Raw genomic sequence first — 19,841 nt, 5'->3', positions numbered from 1 at the left:
AGTACTTCATGTCTGTCAGTGGATTCGTCAGTGGTGTTGCCAGAAATGACGTAGACAGTGCAGATTGTCAGCCTCTACGCCGCTAAAGATACATTCCTCGATCTCTGACAGCTCTCCGCTTCCTGTAGAGAAATACAGAGAGGCAGGTATTGACCTTCAACTGTCTTTTAGCTTCCAGGTTTCGCCTTGTCGTCAGTTTTTGGCTACCAGGCATTCACTATTGTTTAAGCGCCCATCACATAAAAAATTCGTATTGACTGCTGACGTATGTCGCTCAGCTTCTCTGTGTCCAGTAGCGCCCGTATCCGACCAGGTAGCGCCCTGGCTGACCAAGTAGCTCCCGCACCTGAGAGCCCGACTCCCCTCCCTGGCAGGTCGACGCACTACACTTCCCGCTCAGCGGCCGGTAACGGCCCGTTTGGCGCCCACTCTTGGAAGCTTGACAGCCTCGTCTGTTGACTTGGCGTCCTCCTCGGCTTGCTCGGTGCCTGGATTTACGCCTAATATGGCTACAATATCAGTTCCAGACTTTACTCCTGATTCTACTTTGACTTATGTAGATGAGCCTTTGGCTCCTCTCAAACGTAAGCTGGATGAGCTTATGAGTTTTTCTTGAAAAAGGAAGCTTCTTCAGGCAATAAGGAGAAGGTGTTCTCTCCTATATCGTCGGAGGACGAAGCTGTAGAGCAAGAGACCCAACCTCATTCTACTTACGCTTCTCTATTGGCGTTCTTCTTAGAGAATTACTCAGATTTCTTCTCTCAAGGGAAGACAGTGGCTCCAGCCTCCACTTTTCACATGAGGAAAGCACCAGTAGAAGAACTTCCTCAGATGGTTTTGTCCTCCACGTCTAAGATAGCATTACAAGAGGTGGAAGATCTTGGCAAGGCTATGCTCGCGTTTCCTCCGTTGAAGCTTATTAAGAAACGCTATAGGTATTATGTAACAGGTGAGACTCCTTCCTTGGGAGTATCTACCTCCTCCCAGGGAGATTTCTCAGCCTTAGTAGACTCAGCCAGACGTTCAGTGTTCAGAGCGGCCAAGGTATTTTTTCACTTCGCCGGAGATAGAGCATCTGGTGAAGAACATTTTCAAGATTTTGGAGGTGTTTGGTTTCTTAGACTGGACGATGGGCACTTTGGCAACAAAGATAGAAAGCTGTTCTTCATTGCAAGAAGACCTGTCAGCCGATTGGTTGGGAGTGCTTTCATGTGTAGACAAGGCAGTAAGGCTACTTCCAGCGAAGTAGCTTCTCTTTTCGCTATGGGCCTTCTGAAGAAGAGCGAGCTTTGGTGCTCTTTTACCTCTAAGGGAGTGACGTCCATGCAGAAGTCTGCACTGTTAATCTCTCCTCTGGACAAAATGTATCTTTTTCTGCAGTCAGCGGTAAAAGACATTCTGATAGATCTTCAGAGTAAGCCCACGACAGAGTTGTTGACCAGTCAGTAAAGAAACAGAAGGAGCTGGTATCCCCGGCTTACAAGCCAATCTCTTCTTCAGCCTTGCCCCTTTCGTGGAGGTAGATCCAGTCATTGGTCTAGGCCTAGATCAAACTTGCGGCCAGGCTACAGATCAGTTAGGAAGACCAATATTAAAACTTCCAGCAAGCAATGAGTGGTGCATCTCCCATGTTCATGTAGGAGCAAGGCTCCGTTATTTCTGGAGGGAATGGAGCAACAGAGGTGCGGATCCTTGGGTGGTTCAGGTGTTAAGGGAAGGTTATTTCATCACTCCTACAAAAGCCACAGTTATCCAGTTTTCCAGTAGCATTAACAATGTACTCGGCAGGATCCGAGAGGCGTTTAGCCCTCTCTCAAGAGGTTCAGTCTCTTATGCACAAAAGAGCAGTAGAATTAGTAGTAGATCACAACTCAGAGGGTTTCTACCACCAACCTTTTGTAGTCCCCAAATCATCGGAGGGGCTGGAGGCCTGTCCTAGATGTCAACGCTCTGAATTGTAAAAACAGAGTTTCAAATGGAAACAAATGTTTATATCCTAGCTTCTCTTCATCCAGAGGATTGGATGGTGACTCTGGATATGGAAGATGCATACTTCCATATCCCCATAGCTACTCCCAGAGTCAAGGAAACTTCTCCGCTTCGTGTTCAAAGACAAGGTATATCAATTCAGAGCCCTATGTTTTGGTCTGATGACAGCGCCCCAAGTTTTCACAAGGGCCTTGGCCCCTCTAGCGAAGTGGCTACATTTGATGGTGATAAACACCTCTTTTACCTAGATGACTGGCTCTGCACTCTCCCTCAAAGGAACAGTGCACAGGGGACTTGAAGAAACTTTTTGCTCTGACTCAGAACCTGGGAATACTAATAAATGCCCAAAAATCCCAGATGGTTCTGTCTCAGAGAATTCAATATTTGGGCATGATTCTGGACTCTCGGACTTTTCGGGCTTTTTCTATCACCAAAAAGAGTGGAATCTTGCCTACACCCGGTATAAGAATTCATGAATCGGAGGTCCTGCTCAGCTCTTCAGTAGATAAGCCTTCTAGGAACTCTATCGTCAGTGGAACCATTTGTTAAGTTAGGCAGACTACACATGCGCCCTCTGCAATTTTATTTGAAGGTTCTCTGGTCCAGAAAGACGCAGGAAGACTCGTTCGTTTTCCCGATCTCAGAGGAGAAAAAGTTGGATCTCCAATGACGGTTGTCTGAGGAAAGCCACTCCGACTGAAGAACCAAGACCTGAAATTGTACTCCGACGCATCAGACCTAGTATGGGGAGCCATCCTGGAGTTGCAAAAGACATCGGATATCTGGTCGGTGGAACAAAGAGCCCTACACATCAACGTGAAGCAATCTTCCTCGGTCTGCAACACTTTGCTCGACAGGTTTCGGGAAAGATAGTAGAGTAACAATTCTTACTTGCTTTGTTCAGGCAGAATGAACGTCATGGCAGATGAACTAAGCAGACGGAACCAAGTGCTCTCAGCAGAGTAGAAACTATAGCTCCAGGTGTGCAAGGATCTGTGGAGTCTTTGGGCACAACCGACTATAGATCTCTTTGCGACAGCAAAGAATCATCATCTGCATTTCTGTTCACCAGTGCCGGAGCCCTGTGCTTGGGCGACAGATGCCATGCTGCAAGATTGGTTGGGGCTGGACCTATACACGTTCCCACTGTTCGCAATGTTTTGAGAGGTGATTAACAAGTTTATTAGTCATCAAAATGTCTCCATGACTCTTGTAGCTCCATTCTGGCCAAGGAAAGAGTGGTTTCCAGACCTCCTTCGTCTAATAGTAAACTTTCCAAGACTTCTTCCTCAGAAGAAGTCGCTACTCAAACAGCCTCACTTGTACAGGTTCCATCAGGGATTGTTCACGCTGTCTTTGACAGGATTTCAACTGTCAAGCGACTGGTTAGAGCGAAAGGCTTTTCAAGACAAGCTGCAGAAGCCATTGCTAGATGTCGCAGATCTTCTACTTCCAAGCTCTACCAGTTGAAGTGGTCAGTTTTTCGAAACTGGTGTAGAAGACATAATGTCTCTTCTTCTCAAACCACTATCGCACAGATAGCGGATTTTCTGCTATTTTTGAGGTCCTCTAGGAAGTTTGCATCCAGTACTATTAAATGGTACAGAGCTATGCTAAACTCTGGGTTCAAACATAGAGGCATAGATGTAGGACACAACAATGACATTAGCAATCTTATTAGATCCATGGACACTTCCAAGACAGTTAAGTCGGGAGCAATTTCTTGGAATTTGGACATAGTTCTAAAGTGGCTGTCGGTGGACTCCTATGAACCCCTCTGCTTGGTGTCACTAAAGAACCTCACAAAAAAGACCCTTTTTCTGACAGCTCTGGTGACAGCCAGAAGGGTCAGCGAATTACAAGCTATAGACAAGAGAGTAGGGTTCTCTCAAGATGACGCAGTCTGCTCTCTATCCTTGGGTTTTCTGGCAAAGAACGAGGATGTGAACAAACCTTGGCCACGTTCTTTGAAGATTAAGAATTTTATGGATATCATAGGACCAGAGGAGGAGGAGTGTCTTCTTTGTCCAGTAAGAGCATTACACCATTATTTGAATAGGACAGACAAGATTAAAGGACCTGCAAGTAATCTATGGTGTTCAGTGAAGTCTCGTGTCGACCGACGTCTTAGAATGCCATTTCCTTTTTCCTAAGGAACTTGATAATGGAGGAACTCTCAAATCCAGGAAAAAGTGTTACCCTCCATTAAAGCTAAGGCTCATGAAGTGAGAGCTGTGGCAACGTCTCTAGCTTTTAGGCATAATATGTCCTTCGAAGCTATTATAAACTCTACAATTTGGAAATGTAGGTCAGTTTTTTCTATGCATTATCTGAGAGACGTAGAAACGGTTCATGAGAATTGCTCCACATTGGGTCCGTTGTAGGTGGCTGGCATGTACCTGTTACCCGGAGTACTCACCAGTCTTATGGTAGGGTATCACTGGTTGTTTTTTACGCTGTAGGTGTTCGTTGTGTTTTATCTGGTTTAAGCCCAGGGCAAGGGCATCAATAAATAACTTCCTCCAGTCATTGGTGAATGTCCATGACTGAGAAGTTATTACCCTCCAAAGTAGGGGCGATCATTGGCTGAACTGCCGCGCCTCCTACAGGTCAAGAGAGCGACGACCAGAGACAGTATTCATATGCAAAGCTCTTACCAGGTAAGGTACAATAAGTATTTGATAAATACTTGCAGTATTTCTATATTGAGTCATTAATATACATATAATGTCTTTGATGTAGAGCATGTCCATGATTCCCACCACCATAAAAGTGGAATCAGCTACAGGTAATTACTTGGTAAGTTTCATGTGTAAAAATGACATTTTTATAATAAAATTAGATTTTACACATACTTACCAAGTAATTACCTGATTAAAGCCCTTCCCTCCACCCCACAGATGGACATGGCAGGCCAAACAAATTGGTTCTCTCTGTACTTTTGTACCTATCGTTCTCGAAAGTGGGCGGGTTCTAACACCTACACTAGCGATGATGGCTCCATCACAAAATTTGTAAGATTTGACTGTCGCAGTAGTGAGCTTTCAGCGACAGGTAATTACTTGGTAAGTATGTGTAAAATCTAATTTTATTATAAAAATGTCATTTTGTATTTAGTATTAATTTGTATGTGTAGTGACAACATACCTTGAAAAAGATTTACCACAGAAATTCTTGTACTATTGTCCCAATTAATGGATTATATGGAAAGTGTTAAATGGTGTTCATTGAGTTTAAGATATATGATGAATATAAAGAGAATTTAATGTTGACAACTTGAATAGGTTATAGAATCATTGCCAATAGGTTGTCTTGAACTTATTTTCCCTTATTTTCATTGTTTTAGAAATTTTTTTATTACAAAAAAAATTGTTTCACATACAGAAGAGCTTCTGAAGAATTTTATTATTTTTTTCAGTGACTCGTAATCACTCTATCAAAGGAAGGCCAATTGATGTTAAGAAAGCCATAAGTAAGTCTGACATTAGTAAGATAAAAAGTTTCATGACTGGTGTTGTAGGTGGGCCAGAGGCCAGTTTTCTTGCAAGTCTAGGAGGATCTGGCTCTAATGCTGGCTCACCTCCTGCAAATACTCCTCTTCCTCCTCCAATAGGCACCCTGCCTATTGCTGGACCCTCTGGCACTACTGTGGTGAATGGTGCCACTGGGGGACGTGGATCTAGTCATGGTAGTGGGTCTTCTACCAATAATACCCCAACTAGTAATGCAGGTCATGCGGCTGTAACTACAGGCATAGTGCCAACCGTCCCTCCTTTAGCGCATCCATTTTTCACTCGCCTTCCATTGGCTGGTCTTCCAGGTTTTTCTGCTCAGCTGAGATCAGGATGGCAGTACAGTATATCAGGAAATGCTGAGGTTCTCAGAAACACAGCAGGTAAGAAGTTAATTAGATTTTTGGTAATATCATAATAATAATATGCTGGAAACACCTTTTTTCAAATATGCTGTATTGAATATAATGGCAGAATTTATTTTATAAAGAATTATCTCAATTCTTCTAATTACTTGCTGCCCTGGCACACGGATATTTCTAAGCAGCTGTCTGATGTTCATCATGTTTTCAGTCATCAACAAAATTTCAGGTTGGTATTATCAAAGATGACGGGTCAGGGACAGGCTAAGAGTCAACAACGGGTATTCAGGGGGGTCTTGAAGGTTGGGAACAGCCAATCAGAAGCTGCCTTCTGATGATATCACATGTGATGCCACAAGCAGGGCCCAATGATAAATAGGGTACCAGACTCCTTAAGTCACCTAATTGCAATAAATAGAGTGAAATCCCACCGAAGTAGCTCATTGCACACAGTGATCTCATCCTGATGATGGCCAAAACGAGGTTGCGAAAACATGTAGACATCCTTTAGAAACCTGAAAGAAACACAAGAAATACGGATTGACCCCTGATGACTACAGCTGTTCCCAACCTTCAAGACACACCTGAATACCCATTGCTGTCTCTTAGCTTGTCCCTGACCTGCCAGCCCAAAATTCCATTGAGGACTGAAAGCATGATGAACTTCAGACAGCTGCTTGGAAATATTAGTGTGCCAGAAAAGCAAGTCATCAGAAGAATTGAGAGAATTCTGTATAAAATAGATACTGTAGATTCTGTCATTAAATTCAATTAAAATAATAATAGTCATATGTATGATTATTATTATTCTTCATTTCAGCTCAGTGCCATATACATACATGAAATATACAGTACACAATACATTGTACACAATCTAGATATATGAGAAAAAATTATAATCGGGTGTATCTGCACAGTTGCAGAAGCAGTCGAGAAAATACTGCAGTAGTACCTCAGACTTCGAGCTTAATCTGTTCCAGAAGGCTGTTTGAAATACAATTTGCTTGAAATATGAAACAAGTATCTCCATAAGAAATAAACTGAATCAAGATAGTTCCTTCTAGCCAACCCAAAAAGTCCCTGTTTTTCATATTTTTTCTATTATTAACATGTTCAAAAGTCAACTTAAGAGTTTAAAGTAGCGAGACAGTACATTATATGAAGTAAAATTTTCAAAAGAAATTTGTTTCCGTGTACGATTTACAAACTGTTTGGTGAAGATGGCACGTGTCCGGTTGGCGATGGAGGGAGAGTCCGGAACCCTTTGAGGAAACCAAAATAGTTGCAGTAGGCAAAGGTTGATAAAAAAATCAGTTTTATTCACATTGTACAAGGATAATCAAAGGAATCGATAGTGTTACTGTTCAACTGTGTCAGAGAGAGAGAGGAGAGAGGAGAAGAGAGAGAGAGAGAGAAGAGAGAGACGAGAGAGAGAGAGAGAGAGAGAGAGAGAGAGAGAGTAATCAGTATGTATGATTGTTGACATGTTTACACTTGGATCTTAACCCTTTAACGCCGAAGGGGTGTATAATAAAAATCGTCTCCCGTATGCCGGCGGGGTTTGGGAGTGAGCGCCGAAGCGGAAAAAATGTTTTTTTCAAAAAATCACAGCACGCTTAGTTTTCAAGATTAAGAGTTCATTTTTGGCTCCTTTTTCTGTCATTGCCTGAAGTTTAGTATGCAACCATCAGAAATGAAAAAAAATATCATTATCATATATATATAAATAATGGGATATATGATAGCGTGAAAACAAAATTTCATATATAATTGTATTCAAATCGCGCTGTGAGCAAAACGGTTAAAGCTAACGAGTTAATTTTTTATCATTGTATTGTACACTAAATTGCTATCATTTTGGTATATAACACATTGTAAAATGATCAAGGCAACACAGAGAAAATATTATCACAAAATGATGCATGAATTCGTAACTCGTGGATGTAAAAAAAAAAAAAAACTTTTCAAAAATTCACCATAAATCAAAATATTGTGCTCGAGACTTTCCGTTTGTTGCAAAATGAAGGTAATTGATTGAATATTACTAGAATGTAAGGGTTTTAGCTTACAATTGCAGTTTTCGACCATTTCGGTCGAGTTAAAGTGGACGAAGGACGACTTTTTTCTATTTATCGTTATTTATATGAAAATATTTCAAAACTGATAAAAGCTACAACCATAGGTTGTTTTTTGTTGTGTTCTCCATAAAATTGCGCACATTTTCATATATAAAACTTTATGTAACATGTAATTTAAAATGGTGCAAACATTACGACAGACGGACAAAAAAATTTATGATTTTTTCCAAAGAGTTACCACGCGGACGTAAGGAAAAAGTTTAATTCATAAATTCACCATAAATCGAAATATTGTGTTAGAGACTTCCAATTTGTTGCAAAATAAAGGTAAATGATTGAACATTACTAGAATGTAAGAGTTTTAGCTTACAATTGCGTTTTTTTACCATTTCGGTCGAGTCAAAGTTGACCGAAGGTTGGAATTTTGGCACTTATCGTTATTTATATGAAAATATTTCAAAATTGATAAAAGCTACAACAATGGGTTGTTATTGGTTGTATTCTACATGAAATTGCACACATTTTCATTTATAAAACTTTGTGTAACAGCTAATTTAAAATGGTGCAAACATTACGACAATCAGACGAAAAAATTTCTGATTTTTTTCGGAAGAGTTACCTTGCGGACGTAAGGAAAATGGTTTTTTTTATATATAAATTCACCATAAATCGAAATATTGTGCTAGAGACTTCCAATTTGTTACAATAAAGGTAAATGATTGAATGTTACTAGAATATAAGTTTTAGCTAACAATTGCTTTTTTTGACCATTTCAGTTGAGTCAAAGTTGACCGAAGGTTGATATTTTGGCACTTATCGTTATTTATGTGAAAATATTTCAAAACTGATAAAAGCTACAACCATGAGTTGTTTTTCGCTGTATACTAAATGAAATTGCGCACATTTTCATTTATAATACTCCATATAACGACTAATATAGAATGGTGCAAAAATTATGTCAAAGTGACGAAATAATTTCTGAGATTTGTCGCTGACACTTTTTAGTGCGATAATAAAAGAAATTCTCGCTTGCGTAACAAATGTAAACAAAACAACGCCATGATCCGTGAGCTCCCAGCATCCCCCAAGGCGCGTGATTCAAAAGTTTTCGCCTAGTAGGCCTATTACTATTTTTCCGCGAATTTTTAAAAAAACTTTTTTTATATCGACGTACCTTACGTCCAATCAGCACCCAACAGACAATTTATATTGACGTTTAATACGTCCAATCGGTGTTAAAGGGTTAAGTGCATGAAAGAGATTACGTAATTATGCCACAATACATCAACTTACTGTTGGCAAATGGCAGAATTTAAAATAGACATGAGGGTTTTGCAAACAAATAAGTAATAAATATAGAATGCAAGAAAAGGAAAGAGATTAAATAACTTCACAGGAAAGCCATTTAACCGGAGAAGTGTGTCACTATCATTTTACACTAGTCCATTGTTGCGGCTATCTTGACAAAAATGCTACTCTTCAGAATCTAATACATAATTCTACCAATGGCTTTGAAATTACTTTGTGCATGTGTCAACAAAATATTTTTTCCCCTCTTTCTTTTGGTTATTTTGTTATAAGCCATCAAAGTTACTTTTATTGCGCGACATGGCATTTTGACCGATGAATAAGTGGTGCGGTAGTACCTCTGGTAGCTGGTCGGTCAGTTGTCATTCATGGGGGGGGAGGGAGTTGGGTATCACGGGATTTGTTGTGCCCAGTAGAGGATAGCATATTTTTACTCCTTGTTACGTTGTGATGTTTTATCCTATTTTTGGCAAGTAACCATTTAAACTTACTGTTTATCGGAGAGTGTAATAATAATGAAGATTACTTTTTATAAATTCAACTTACCTGTCAGATATATACATAGCTATTGACTCCGTCTTCCCGACAGAAATTTGAATTTCGCGGCAGGCACTACAGGTAGGTCAGGTGATCTACCTGCCTGCCACTGGGTGGCAGGAATAGGAACCATTCCCGTTTTCTATCAGATTTTCTCTGTCGGCCATATTGTAAACATACGTTTGCGGTACCTCCTGACTTGATTTTCGTGTTTCATCGCCATCGATCTTCTGGGCTGTCTTTTGCAGGGAAGTACTGGGTCTTTGGCTCGGCATACGCTTTTATTAACTTTTTAATGAATTTGACTTCGAAAAAATTTAGAAGAATATATAACGTGTAACTACCGAAATTGTCGGTAGACACTCACATAGTTAGCAAGAAAGGGAAATATTAATATTTATTCATTAATACGTGTAATAAGTGTTAGAATTGATTGAGGAAATAAACCGACTTCCTACCTTAGGGAGTCAGTAAAGCACGTAACTAGATAAGTTTCTTTTAAAAGTTTTTTGGATACTCGTACTAACGAGCAGTTAGAGTATTAACAGTACCAGTAGTGTTGCATCCTCATCACCTTCTTACTTCGCAGAAACTTCAAATTCATAATTGCAATTTGAAGACAAGGATTGTGGCTCGAAATGCAAGCTATTAAAAGGTAAGAAGTGATTACTAGTGTTCCCCATTGCAGTGGAGGGTGCATCTGATCGGCTCTGTCTCGCTCTCAGGCCTAGACCTCTTTCAAGCTCACAAGCCCAGAGGAGAAGGAATGTCGAAAGCCGTAAAGAGGTTTCAGAGAATCCCCACCGGTCAGGCGTCCCCTCGGCAGGTTCTGTAGAGCGTCCCAGACTGCCAAGGATAGCCATTGGAAAGGCATCCTTTAAAAAGTGCGTCTCTTCTTCCGTTTCTTCATCTTACATCCGGTAAGACGAAGAATGTACATGTTTGGAGTTCGGACAATCTAGCGCGTTCTCTGAAAACTAAGAGAACACTGAGCAAGAGCAAGCCAGGAAGCCGCGTTCCAGCAAGCAAGCGCGAGCCACATTCCAACAGCCAGCAGCGAGCCTCGTTCCAACAGACTAGCGCAAGCCGCGTTCCTACAACCAAACGCGAGCCGCGTTCCAGCAACTGAGCGCGAGCCGCGTTCCAGCAAATTTTTCTTGCCGCAAGGCGCCTTCTAAGAGACGAAGTGCCAGCCTGGCGCAAATTGCGCCAGAAAAACAGACGGCTAGAGCAAGGAGCCTTATAGTAGAGTGGCAATCAGAACGATCCTTCCATTGAACGTTTCCGGCCAAGAGACTCCTTCTAAAAGGAGTCTAGTAGGCGCTCGGAACTATCAGGGCGCACGGGACCTTCCACGCAAGCGGAACGTTCCAGGAGCGAGTCTCCTTTCTAGCGTGCGGAACATTCCAGGCGCGCGGAACTATCCAGGCGCTAGGCGCAAGGAGCCAGGCGCCAGAATATTCCAAATCTTCTTATGAGAGAGAGGTCAGTCGCGAGGCTGGCAAAGGTGCAAGATATCGCACAGGCGGCCGTCGCTTTTGTCAGAAGGATTCTGATACTAAGAGAAGCCATTTTTCATTATTCAGAAGACGCCTGTGTTTGGCAGTTCCTCTCAATGCGGACCCTCCTTCATTCATGCTCTTCCCTCGTTATGAAGAGGCAAGAACTTTGGGAGTTTTCTTAATAAGAATCTCATCGACGTTTGGGTATGATGGCGGATAGGAAATATCTACTTCCTTCCGTAAACCCTAGAGATGAACAGGAATTCTGTCTCTTCCGCGATTTATGAGGAAATCACGAAGATTTAAAGAGTTCCTGGATTAACTTCCTTCCTTAAGGAGATATATTCAGGCAGTCCCCGGGTTACGACGGGGGTTCCTTTCTTGAGACGCGTCGTAACCTGAAAATCGTCGTAAGCCGGAACGACACTTGGAAATATGCCTTAAACTAAGAAAAAGTCAGAGAACTTACCTGTGTAACATGCAAGTATTGCATGATGTGAAGTGTGGTTATATTTCAATGCCAAAGGATGGTTCTTGAATGTATATAAACCTTTATTAATGAACTTGTTAATTTATACACTATGTACACTGTAAATCCTTATGGTAGTAATTTATACACTAGACACTGTAAATCCTTATGGTAGTAATTTATACACTAGACACTGTAAATCCTTATGATAGTAATTTATACACTATACACTGTAAATCCTTATGGTACGTAGTATGTAGTATGTAATGTACATCCTGGAGTACACTAAAATCCCAGTCTGGTAGTTCTGGAAGGTAAAAGTATAACAATTAGTACAAAATACGTAGTTGTACACTACACAAAGTCCTGAATGCTATGTAAATTATAGATATCAAGAGTAAAAGAGTTAATGTATGTTAACCCTCTTACGCCGACTGGACGTATTTTACGTTGACATTTTTTGTCTCCCGTGTGCCGACTGGACGTATTTTACGTCGACTTACAAAAGTTTTTTTAAAATTCGCAGAAAAATACTTATAGGCCTACCAGCCTAAAACTTTTGAATCACGCGCCTTTGGGGATACTGGGAGTTCACGGATCAAGGTGTTGTTTTGTTTACAATCGTTACGCAGGCGCGCAAGCGCGAATTTCTTTCTTGCCGCACTAAAAAGTATCTGTGACACATCTCGGAAATTATTTCGTCACTTTGACAATTTTTGTACCATTGTAAATTAGCCGTTACATGAAGTATTATATTGAAAATGTGCGCATTTTTATGTAAAATACAACAATAAAATACTCTCAATATTGAGATATTTTCATATAAATAACGATAATTGCCAAAATTTCAACCTTCGGTCAACTTTGACTCTACCGAAATGGCCGAAAAACGCAATTGTAAGCTAAAACGCTTATATTCTAGTAATATTCAATCATTTACCTTAATTTTGCAACTAATTGGAAGTCTCTAGCACAATATTTCGATTTATGGTGAATTTATGAAAAAACTTTTTCCTTACGTCCGCCCTGTAACTCTTCCGAAAAAAATCATACATTGTGGTAATGTTTGCACCATTTTAAAATTAGCCGTTATATAAAGTTTTATATATGGAAATGTGTGCAATTTCATGCACAATACAACTAAAAACAACCCATGGTTGTAGCTTCTATCAGTTTTGAGATATTTTCATATAAATAAAGATTATTGCCAAAATTTCAACCTTCGGTCAACTTTGACTACCGAAATGGTCGAAAAACGCAATTGTAAGCTAAAATGGTTATATTCTAGTAATATTCAAGCGTTTACCTTCATTTTGCAACAAATTGGAAGTCTCTAGCACAATATTTTGATTTATGGTGAATTTATGAAAAAAATAACATTTTCTTTACGTCCGCTCGGTAACTCTTCCGAAAAAATCATACGTGCGATTGTGGTAATGTTTGCACCATTTTAAATTAGCCGTTACATAAAGTTTTATATATGAAAATGTGCGCAATTTCATGTAGAATACAACAAAAAATAATTGAAGGTTGTAGCTTTTCTCATTTTTTAAATATTTGCATATAAATCACGATAAATAGAAAAAAAACCACGTTCGGTCAACTTTGACTCTACCGAAATGGTCGAAAAACGCAATTTTAAGCTAAAAGTCTTACAGTCTAGTAATATTCAGTCATTTATCTTCATCTTGAAACAAATTCGAAGTCTCTAGCAAAATATTTAGATTTATGGTGAATTTAAAGAAAAATCTTTCCTTCCCTCCGCGCACGGATTCTCCGCCACAAATCTCCGAAATACGTACGTCCCATTCTCAGAATATTTGCTCCGTTTCATATTAGGCATTTCATAGAGTTTTATATATGAAAATGTACGCAATTTCATGTAGAATAAAACGAAAAATATTTGAAGGTTGTAGCTTTTCTTATTTCTAAAATAATAGCATATAAAAAATATATATATAAAAAAATTCGACATTCGGTCAACTTTAACTCGTCAGATATGGTCGAAAACTGCAATTGTAAGCTAATACTCTTACAGTATAGTAATATTCAATCATTTGTCTTCATTTTGAAAGAAATTGGAAGTCTCTAGGACAATATTTAGATTTATGGTGAATTTTTGAAAAAAATATATGTTTACGTCCGCGCATTTACGGCATTCATGCATTATTTTGTGATAATATTTTCTCTGTGCTTTGTATCGTTTTACAATGTGTTATATACCAAAATGATCGCAATTTAGTGTACATTACAACGAAAAAAAAGTAACTTGTTACCTTTAACTGTTTTGTGCACAGCGCGATTTGAATACAATTATATATGAAATTTCGTTTTTGCACTATCATATATCGCATTATTTATATATGATAATGATAAGTTTTTTCATTTCTGATGGTTGCATACTAAACTTCAGGCAATGACAAAAAAAGGAGCCAAAAATGAACTCTTAATCTTGAAAACTAAGCGCGCTGTGATTTTTTGAAAAAAATATTTTTTCCGCTTCTGCGCTCACTCTGAAACCCCTCCGGCACACAGGAGACAATTTTTTATTTACCGCTCCGGCGTAAGAGGGTTAATTAATTCCTTACTTTTAGTTTATAATTCCTTACTTTGAGTTATATCAAGAGTAAAAGAGTTAATGTATGTGAATTAATTCCTTACTTTTAGTTTAAAGTTTTCATGCTATGTAACCCTGGATGGACAAAGTCTTTGTGGCCCCATAGCCTATATCATTCAGGGGGTTCTGGAATGTACAAAAAATAATTATGTCAGTAAGTCCTCTATGCAGAGTAAGTTACATACAGTAATATGCACCATACAGTGGTTTAATATCACATATAACATGTATAAAACTTAGTGAATGTATGTTAATTAATTCCTTACTTTTAGTTTAAAGTTGTCGTGCTATGTAACCCTGGATGGACAAAGTCTTATGTGGCCCCCATAAGCCTAAATCATTCAGGGGTTCTGGAATGTACAAAAAATAATTATGTCAGTAAGTACTCTATGCATAGTAAGTTACATACAGTAATATGCACCATACAGTGGTTTAATATCACATATAACATGTAGTATAAAACTTAATTTAGAAATTCCTTACATAACTTACCAACTTTTAGTGAGTATGTATGTAACCCTGGACAAAGTTTTATGTGGCCCCATAGCCTGCATCATTGAGGGGTCCTGGGATTCTGGAATGTACCAAAAAAGTATATAAGTTAAGTCATGTATGTTTAGTAAGTTACAATAACCATACATACAGTGGTTTATAACATGTATGTAATCAAACTTGGTTGGAAATTCCTGTAAAAAAAAGTTATGTACGTATGTAATACTGTATGTAAAAACCTTACTGTTCATACTTTGTTACTCTACATGTTACATTTGATACGTATACTTTCCTGAAGGGTTTTTTCCATCCAAAAATGGTGCTTCTACTTGTAGTTATCCCTTGATGACACTTGTAATGTGTAGTAACAACCTGGAGTTGTGTGAAAAATGTTGGTTCTGGAAGGAAAAAGTAACAAAATTAGTGTACAAAATATACTACAGAAAGTCGTGAATGCAATATGTTAATTACTGTAGATATATCAAGAGTACTAAAAGAGTTATTGTATGTGAATTAATTCCTTACTTTTAGTTTAAAGTTGTCATGCTATGTAACCCTGGATGGACAAAGTCTTATGTGGCCCCATAGCCTACATCATTGAGGGGGTTCTGGAATGTACAAAAAATAATTTTGTCAGTAAGTCCTCTATGCAGAGTAAGTTACATACAGTAATATGCACTATACAGTGGTTTAATATCACATACAACATGTAGTATAAAACTTAATTTAGAAATTCCTTACATAACTTACCAACTTTTAGTGAGTCTCAAAGCTGTTACCTAGGTTGTGGGAGATGGAGATGGAGGTGTAGAGCATTCATGATAAGGATGCATTCCATACCTAACTTCAGTGTGCTTTTATCACAGATAACAGGCTAGGATGATGGGCAGTCTGGAATGAAGAATTAATATTAAAGGACAGTATGTAACCACTTAGGTGTACAAAATTTATTGTACGTATGCACACATTAAAAACAACTGAGAATTCCTTACCTTCAGCAAAATGAAGACATGTAGGCTATGTAGAGGTCTGGTTTATGTAAGTCACAGGTGCATGCCAGTCTGGAATGATAATGTACATATGATTAGTATGTATGTTACATACATAACATGGTTATTACATATGTAATAATAAAACATTAATAAAAAAAAATGTCCTTACCAAATTCTAGTGGTTGGCTTGCTTACTGGGATGGGCATATGGTAGATGAGTGGGTGGCTGGGCTATGGAGTGGGATGGGCAGGTGCTTGGGAGTCTGGAATGATAAAAAATATATAAAATGATAGAGTTACTACTGTAACTACTGCACATGTTATTACTGTTTGATATATGTAGTGTGTAATACAATATAAAAAATGAAGAATTCTTTTACCTGAAGGAATTGGAGAGGTGATACTACTCGTATCAACTGATTTGGGCTCTGATGAGGGAACATTTAGATCTGGAAAGAATGATGGGTACATAAATACTCTAAGGTGGATGTAACTGTAGCATATGTACACTTTTAATAAAATTTCTATTAGCAATTTATAAAACATTTTATACAAATTTGTTAAGGAATCCTTACCTGATGAATAGGGCAAGCCATCAAAACCATGGAAAGGCTCAGGGTCATCTGGGTCGCTGTCACTATCAAAGGTGTCTGAAATGAAAAAAAAAAAAAATAATAAGGTTATGCAACATCAAACACATTGTACCACTATGTAAGTAGTGTACGTATGTATGCCATAATGTACTAGTAGGGTGTAAACAATTTCCAACATGAAAATGAGAAAAATGAAATTGCTTACCTGATTGTAGTAGTACAGGTGGACGGGCTGCTACAGAGGGTCCAGGTACAGGGGGATCTGGAACTGTCACAGGTAGTACAGGGAGATCTGGAACTGTCACAGGTAGTACAGGGGGATCTGGAACTGTCACCACTTCTGCAGTAAAATTGCAAATGATGAAAATTAATGAAGTTACAATTTACTCTAACATTTAGTTGTTACATTAAAAAATTAACACATTTTATATGTACACTATGTAAACACATAAATTAGTAAAACAGTTCAGAATTCCTTACCAGGACTAGGAGGTGGGAGGTTGGTGGCACTGGAGACTTGTGAAAAGAAAGTGTCAAGCCTGGACTGCACACTTCTCTTTGTCTGCTTCTCCTTCAGGGTCTCCTTGTAGAAAATTACTAAGTCCAACATTCCACGTTTTATTTTGTCAAACCTGGCAACGTTAGGGTCTTCTGCCTCAAAAGAAGCCAAGGCTCTCTCCAGATGAGTAAAACCCTCTGACAAGCCTTTCACAGTTAATGACCTGGCTTTTGGCTCTGGTGCTGCCGCCGCCTCCTCCTCAATCATTTGTTGTTCAAGTTCAAGCAGGTCCTCTGCTGACAATTCCTCTCTTGGGATGCAGCAGCTCTGTTACATCATCAGGTTCAAGATCTAGTTTCAGCCTCTTGCTTAGCCCTACGATCTTCCTCGTCACAGTCTCGACGTCTTCTGCCTGGTCAAAGCCTTCAAAACTGTGCACAAACTGTGGACACAGTTTCTTCCAGGCCCCATTTAAAGTGGTCGTCTTCACCTCGTCCCAAGCACTTGCAATGTTCTTCACTGCATCTGCAATGTTGTAGCCCTTCCAGAATTGCTTCAGTGTCAACTCCTTGTTAGCGTTCTAATGGCCCTCAAAGCAAAACGTGTGGGTCCCTTCTAAGGTAGTAAGCCTTGAAATTAGCTAGTACTCCCTGGTCCATTGCCTGTATCAGCGATGTGGTATTGGGTGGGAGGTACACCACCTTCACATTAGGGTGCATGTCACTCAAATTTGAAGGGTGACCAGGGGCATTGTCCAGGACTAAGAGGGCTTTAAAAGGCAGACCCTTCGAAGTCAAATACCGTTCCACTGCTGGCACGAAATGGTCATTGAACCAATCTTCGAAGACCATCAAGGTAACCCAAGCCTTCTTATTTGATTTCCAAATCACAGGGAGTTGACTCTTGAAAATGCCCTTGAAAGCCCTGGGATTCTCGGCCAAATACACCAGCAAGGGCTTAAGTTTCAAATCGCCACTTGCATTGGCCCCAAACAGCAAAGTCAGTCGCTCCTTTCCAGCTTTATGGCCAGGTGCTGACTTCTCCTTGGAAAGGTACGTTCGATTTGGCATTCTTTTCCAAAATAAACGAGTCTCCTCCACATTAAAGACTTAGTGAGCTGTGTAACCACCATCCTTAATTATCTCGGCCAAACCACCTGGAAATCTACCTGCTGCTTCGCTATCAGCACAAGCAGCTTCACCTTGCAGCTTCACATTATGCAAATTTGCACGAGCCTTAAAACGGTTAAACCAACCTCTACTCGCGGAAAATTCACCACCAGCACTGCCTTTTCCAAACTTTTTCACTACTGCCTCATGCAGCGCTCTAGCCTTCTCCTGGATCACACTTAAGCTCACCGGAACACGTCGCTGGTTTTCTGGTCCTCCAGCCAGATCATCAGGAGCTTCTCCATTTCAACAATGCTCTGGCTACGTTGCTTCTCGTTTATCACCGTTGACTTCATCGGTGCAGCATAACGTGCTTCAGAATACGTTCCATGTCTTTCACAACGGTTACCACCGTCGTCCTGCTCAAGCCTAAAGCACGACCTATTTCGGTGTTAGTTTCTCCCTTCTCCGAACGCTTCACCACGTCATATTTTACCTCCATCGTGATGACCTTCCTCTTCTTGGATGAACTATCATTGGAGGAAGTACTTTGGCGTTTAGGAGCCATTGTAAATTCGCGAAAAAGGCAAGGAAAATCAGTAACGTCTTAGCACACAACCGAGTGAAATTCAGGCAGGCACGCGATTGAAGTGGCGTCCTTTGGTATTGTTACGCTTAGCGTCCTCGACCAATCGAGGTCGTTGTTCGGTCAATTTACCATACAGTTTAATAGCGTAAATTAATTTATGCGCCTCCGCTCAGAAACTAGTTCTGCGTATGAGGTATCGTTAAAAAGCATAACAAAACATCGTAACCTTGGAATTTGCGTTGTAATCTAACCAGAAACTTAGTTTTTTAATTATGTACTGGAAACAAGCAATGATTTTTTCATTATTTGCGCCTTTGGACTGTTTTCAACTGCGCATCCCAAGCTAGTGTATTCATTCGCTCGGAAAACTAGTTCCACATATACGGCGTCACTTAAAAAAATTTAAAAAATACGACAAAAAAAAGTGTCAAAAATCATTATAACCTCAAAATTTTTGTTGTAATGTATCCAAAAACATATTTTTATTATATACTGTGCTAAACTATAAAGGATTTTTATCATAGCATGCGTTTTTTAAAAACCGTCGTTAACTCGGAGCATCGGAAGCGTCAGCGTCGTAACCTCGGAACAAGCATCGTAACCCAGGACGGATTTTTCCATTGGATATTTAAGAAAAAGCGTCGTAACCTCGGAACATCGTAAGCCGGAACCGTCGTAACCCGGGGACCGCCTGTATACTCTTTCTATCGTTCTATTAACGAAAAGAACGAAGATGGGAAAAATTTTTCCTTTCTCTATCTGCTTCGGCAGGGAAAGAAGGTAGTAGAGTATCTGCTGTATGAGAATACGATACGGTCAAATCATAAGCACATACCGTAGTTACTTCTTTGCTGAGCAACTCAATTACCAGTATCCTTCCAGGAATTTCCTAGGAAGGACTACGCTTAAAGGGATTGTTAAGACAACACCTACTTAGCTTCTAGATTTATCGAAATCTTGTTTCGCTTAAATATGCATTAATAAGAACTTCCTGAAGTTCGATAATAATTTTATAAGATTCCTTTATTGAATGGAGTAGCTGGCAACTCTGGAAGAGTAAGGCCAGATGGCTAATGGAGACTGCTATCGCTTAGACCAACGCAGTACCATCTAGTTCTCGCTCATGAGCGGTCGGTTACATCTATCTCTCCTGCGGGATGGAGTAACTAACCGTATATCTCCCCTACAATCGC

General features: G+C 39.6%; 1 protein-coding gene across 1 annotated transcript in view; it reads left to right on the top strand.

Annotated features, from left to right (window-relative positions):
• Positions 1–19,841, top strand: part of LOC135215287 (glycosyltransferase-like domain-containing protein 1) — a 296,564-nt gene that overhangs the window by 14,307 nt on the left and 262,416 nt on the right. The window contains exon 3 of the mRNA XM_064249831.1: positions 5,408–5,884. Within this exon, the coding sequence (XP_064105901.1) occupies positions 5,408–5,884 (477 nt within the window). The remainder of the gene's footprint in view (positions 1–5,407; positions 5,885–19,841) is intronic.

This window comes from Macrobrachium nipponense, chromosome 5 (genome assembly GCF_015104395.2).
Source record: "Macrobrachium nipponense isolate FS-2020 chromosome 5, ASM1510439v2, whole genome shotgun sequence".
Lineage (NCBI taxonomy): Eukaryota > Metazoa > Arthropoda > Malacostraca > Decapoda > Palaemonidae > Macrobrachium > Macrobrachium nipponense.
Note: the sequence above shows the minus strand (reverse complement) of the source record. Positions and strands in the feature narration are given on the sequence as shown.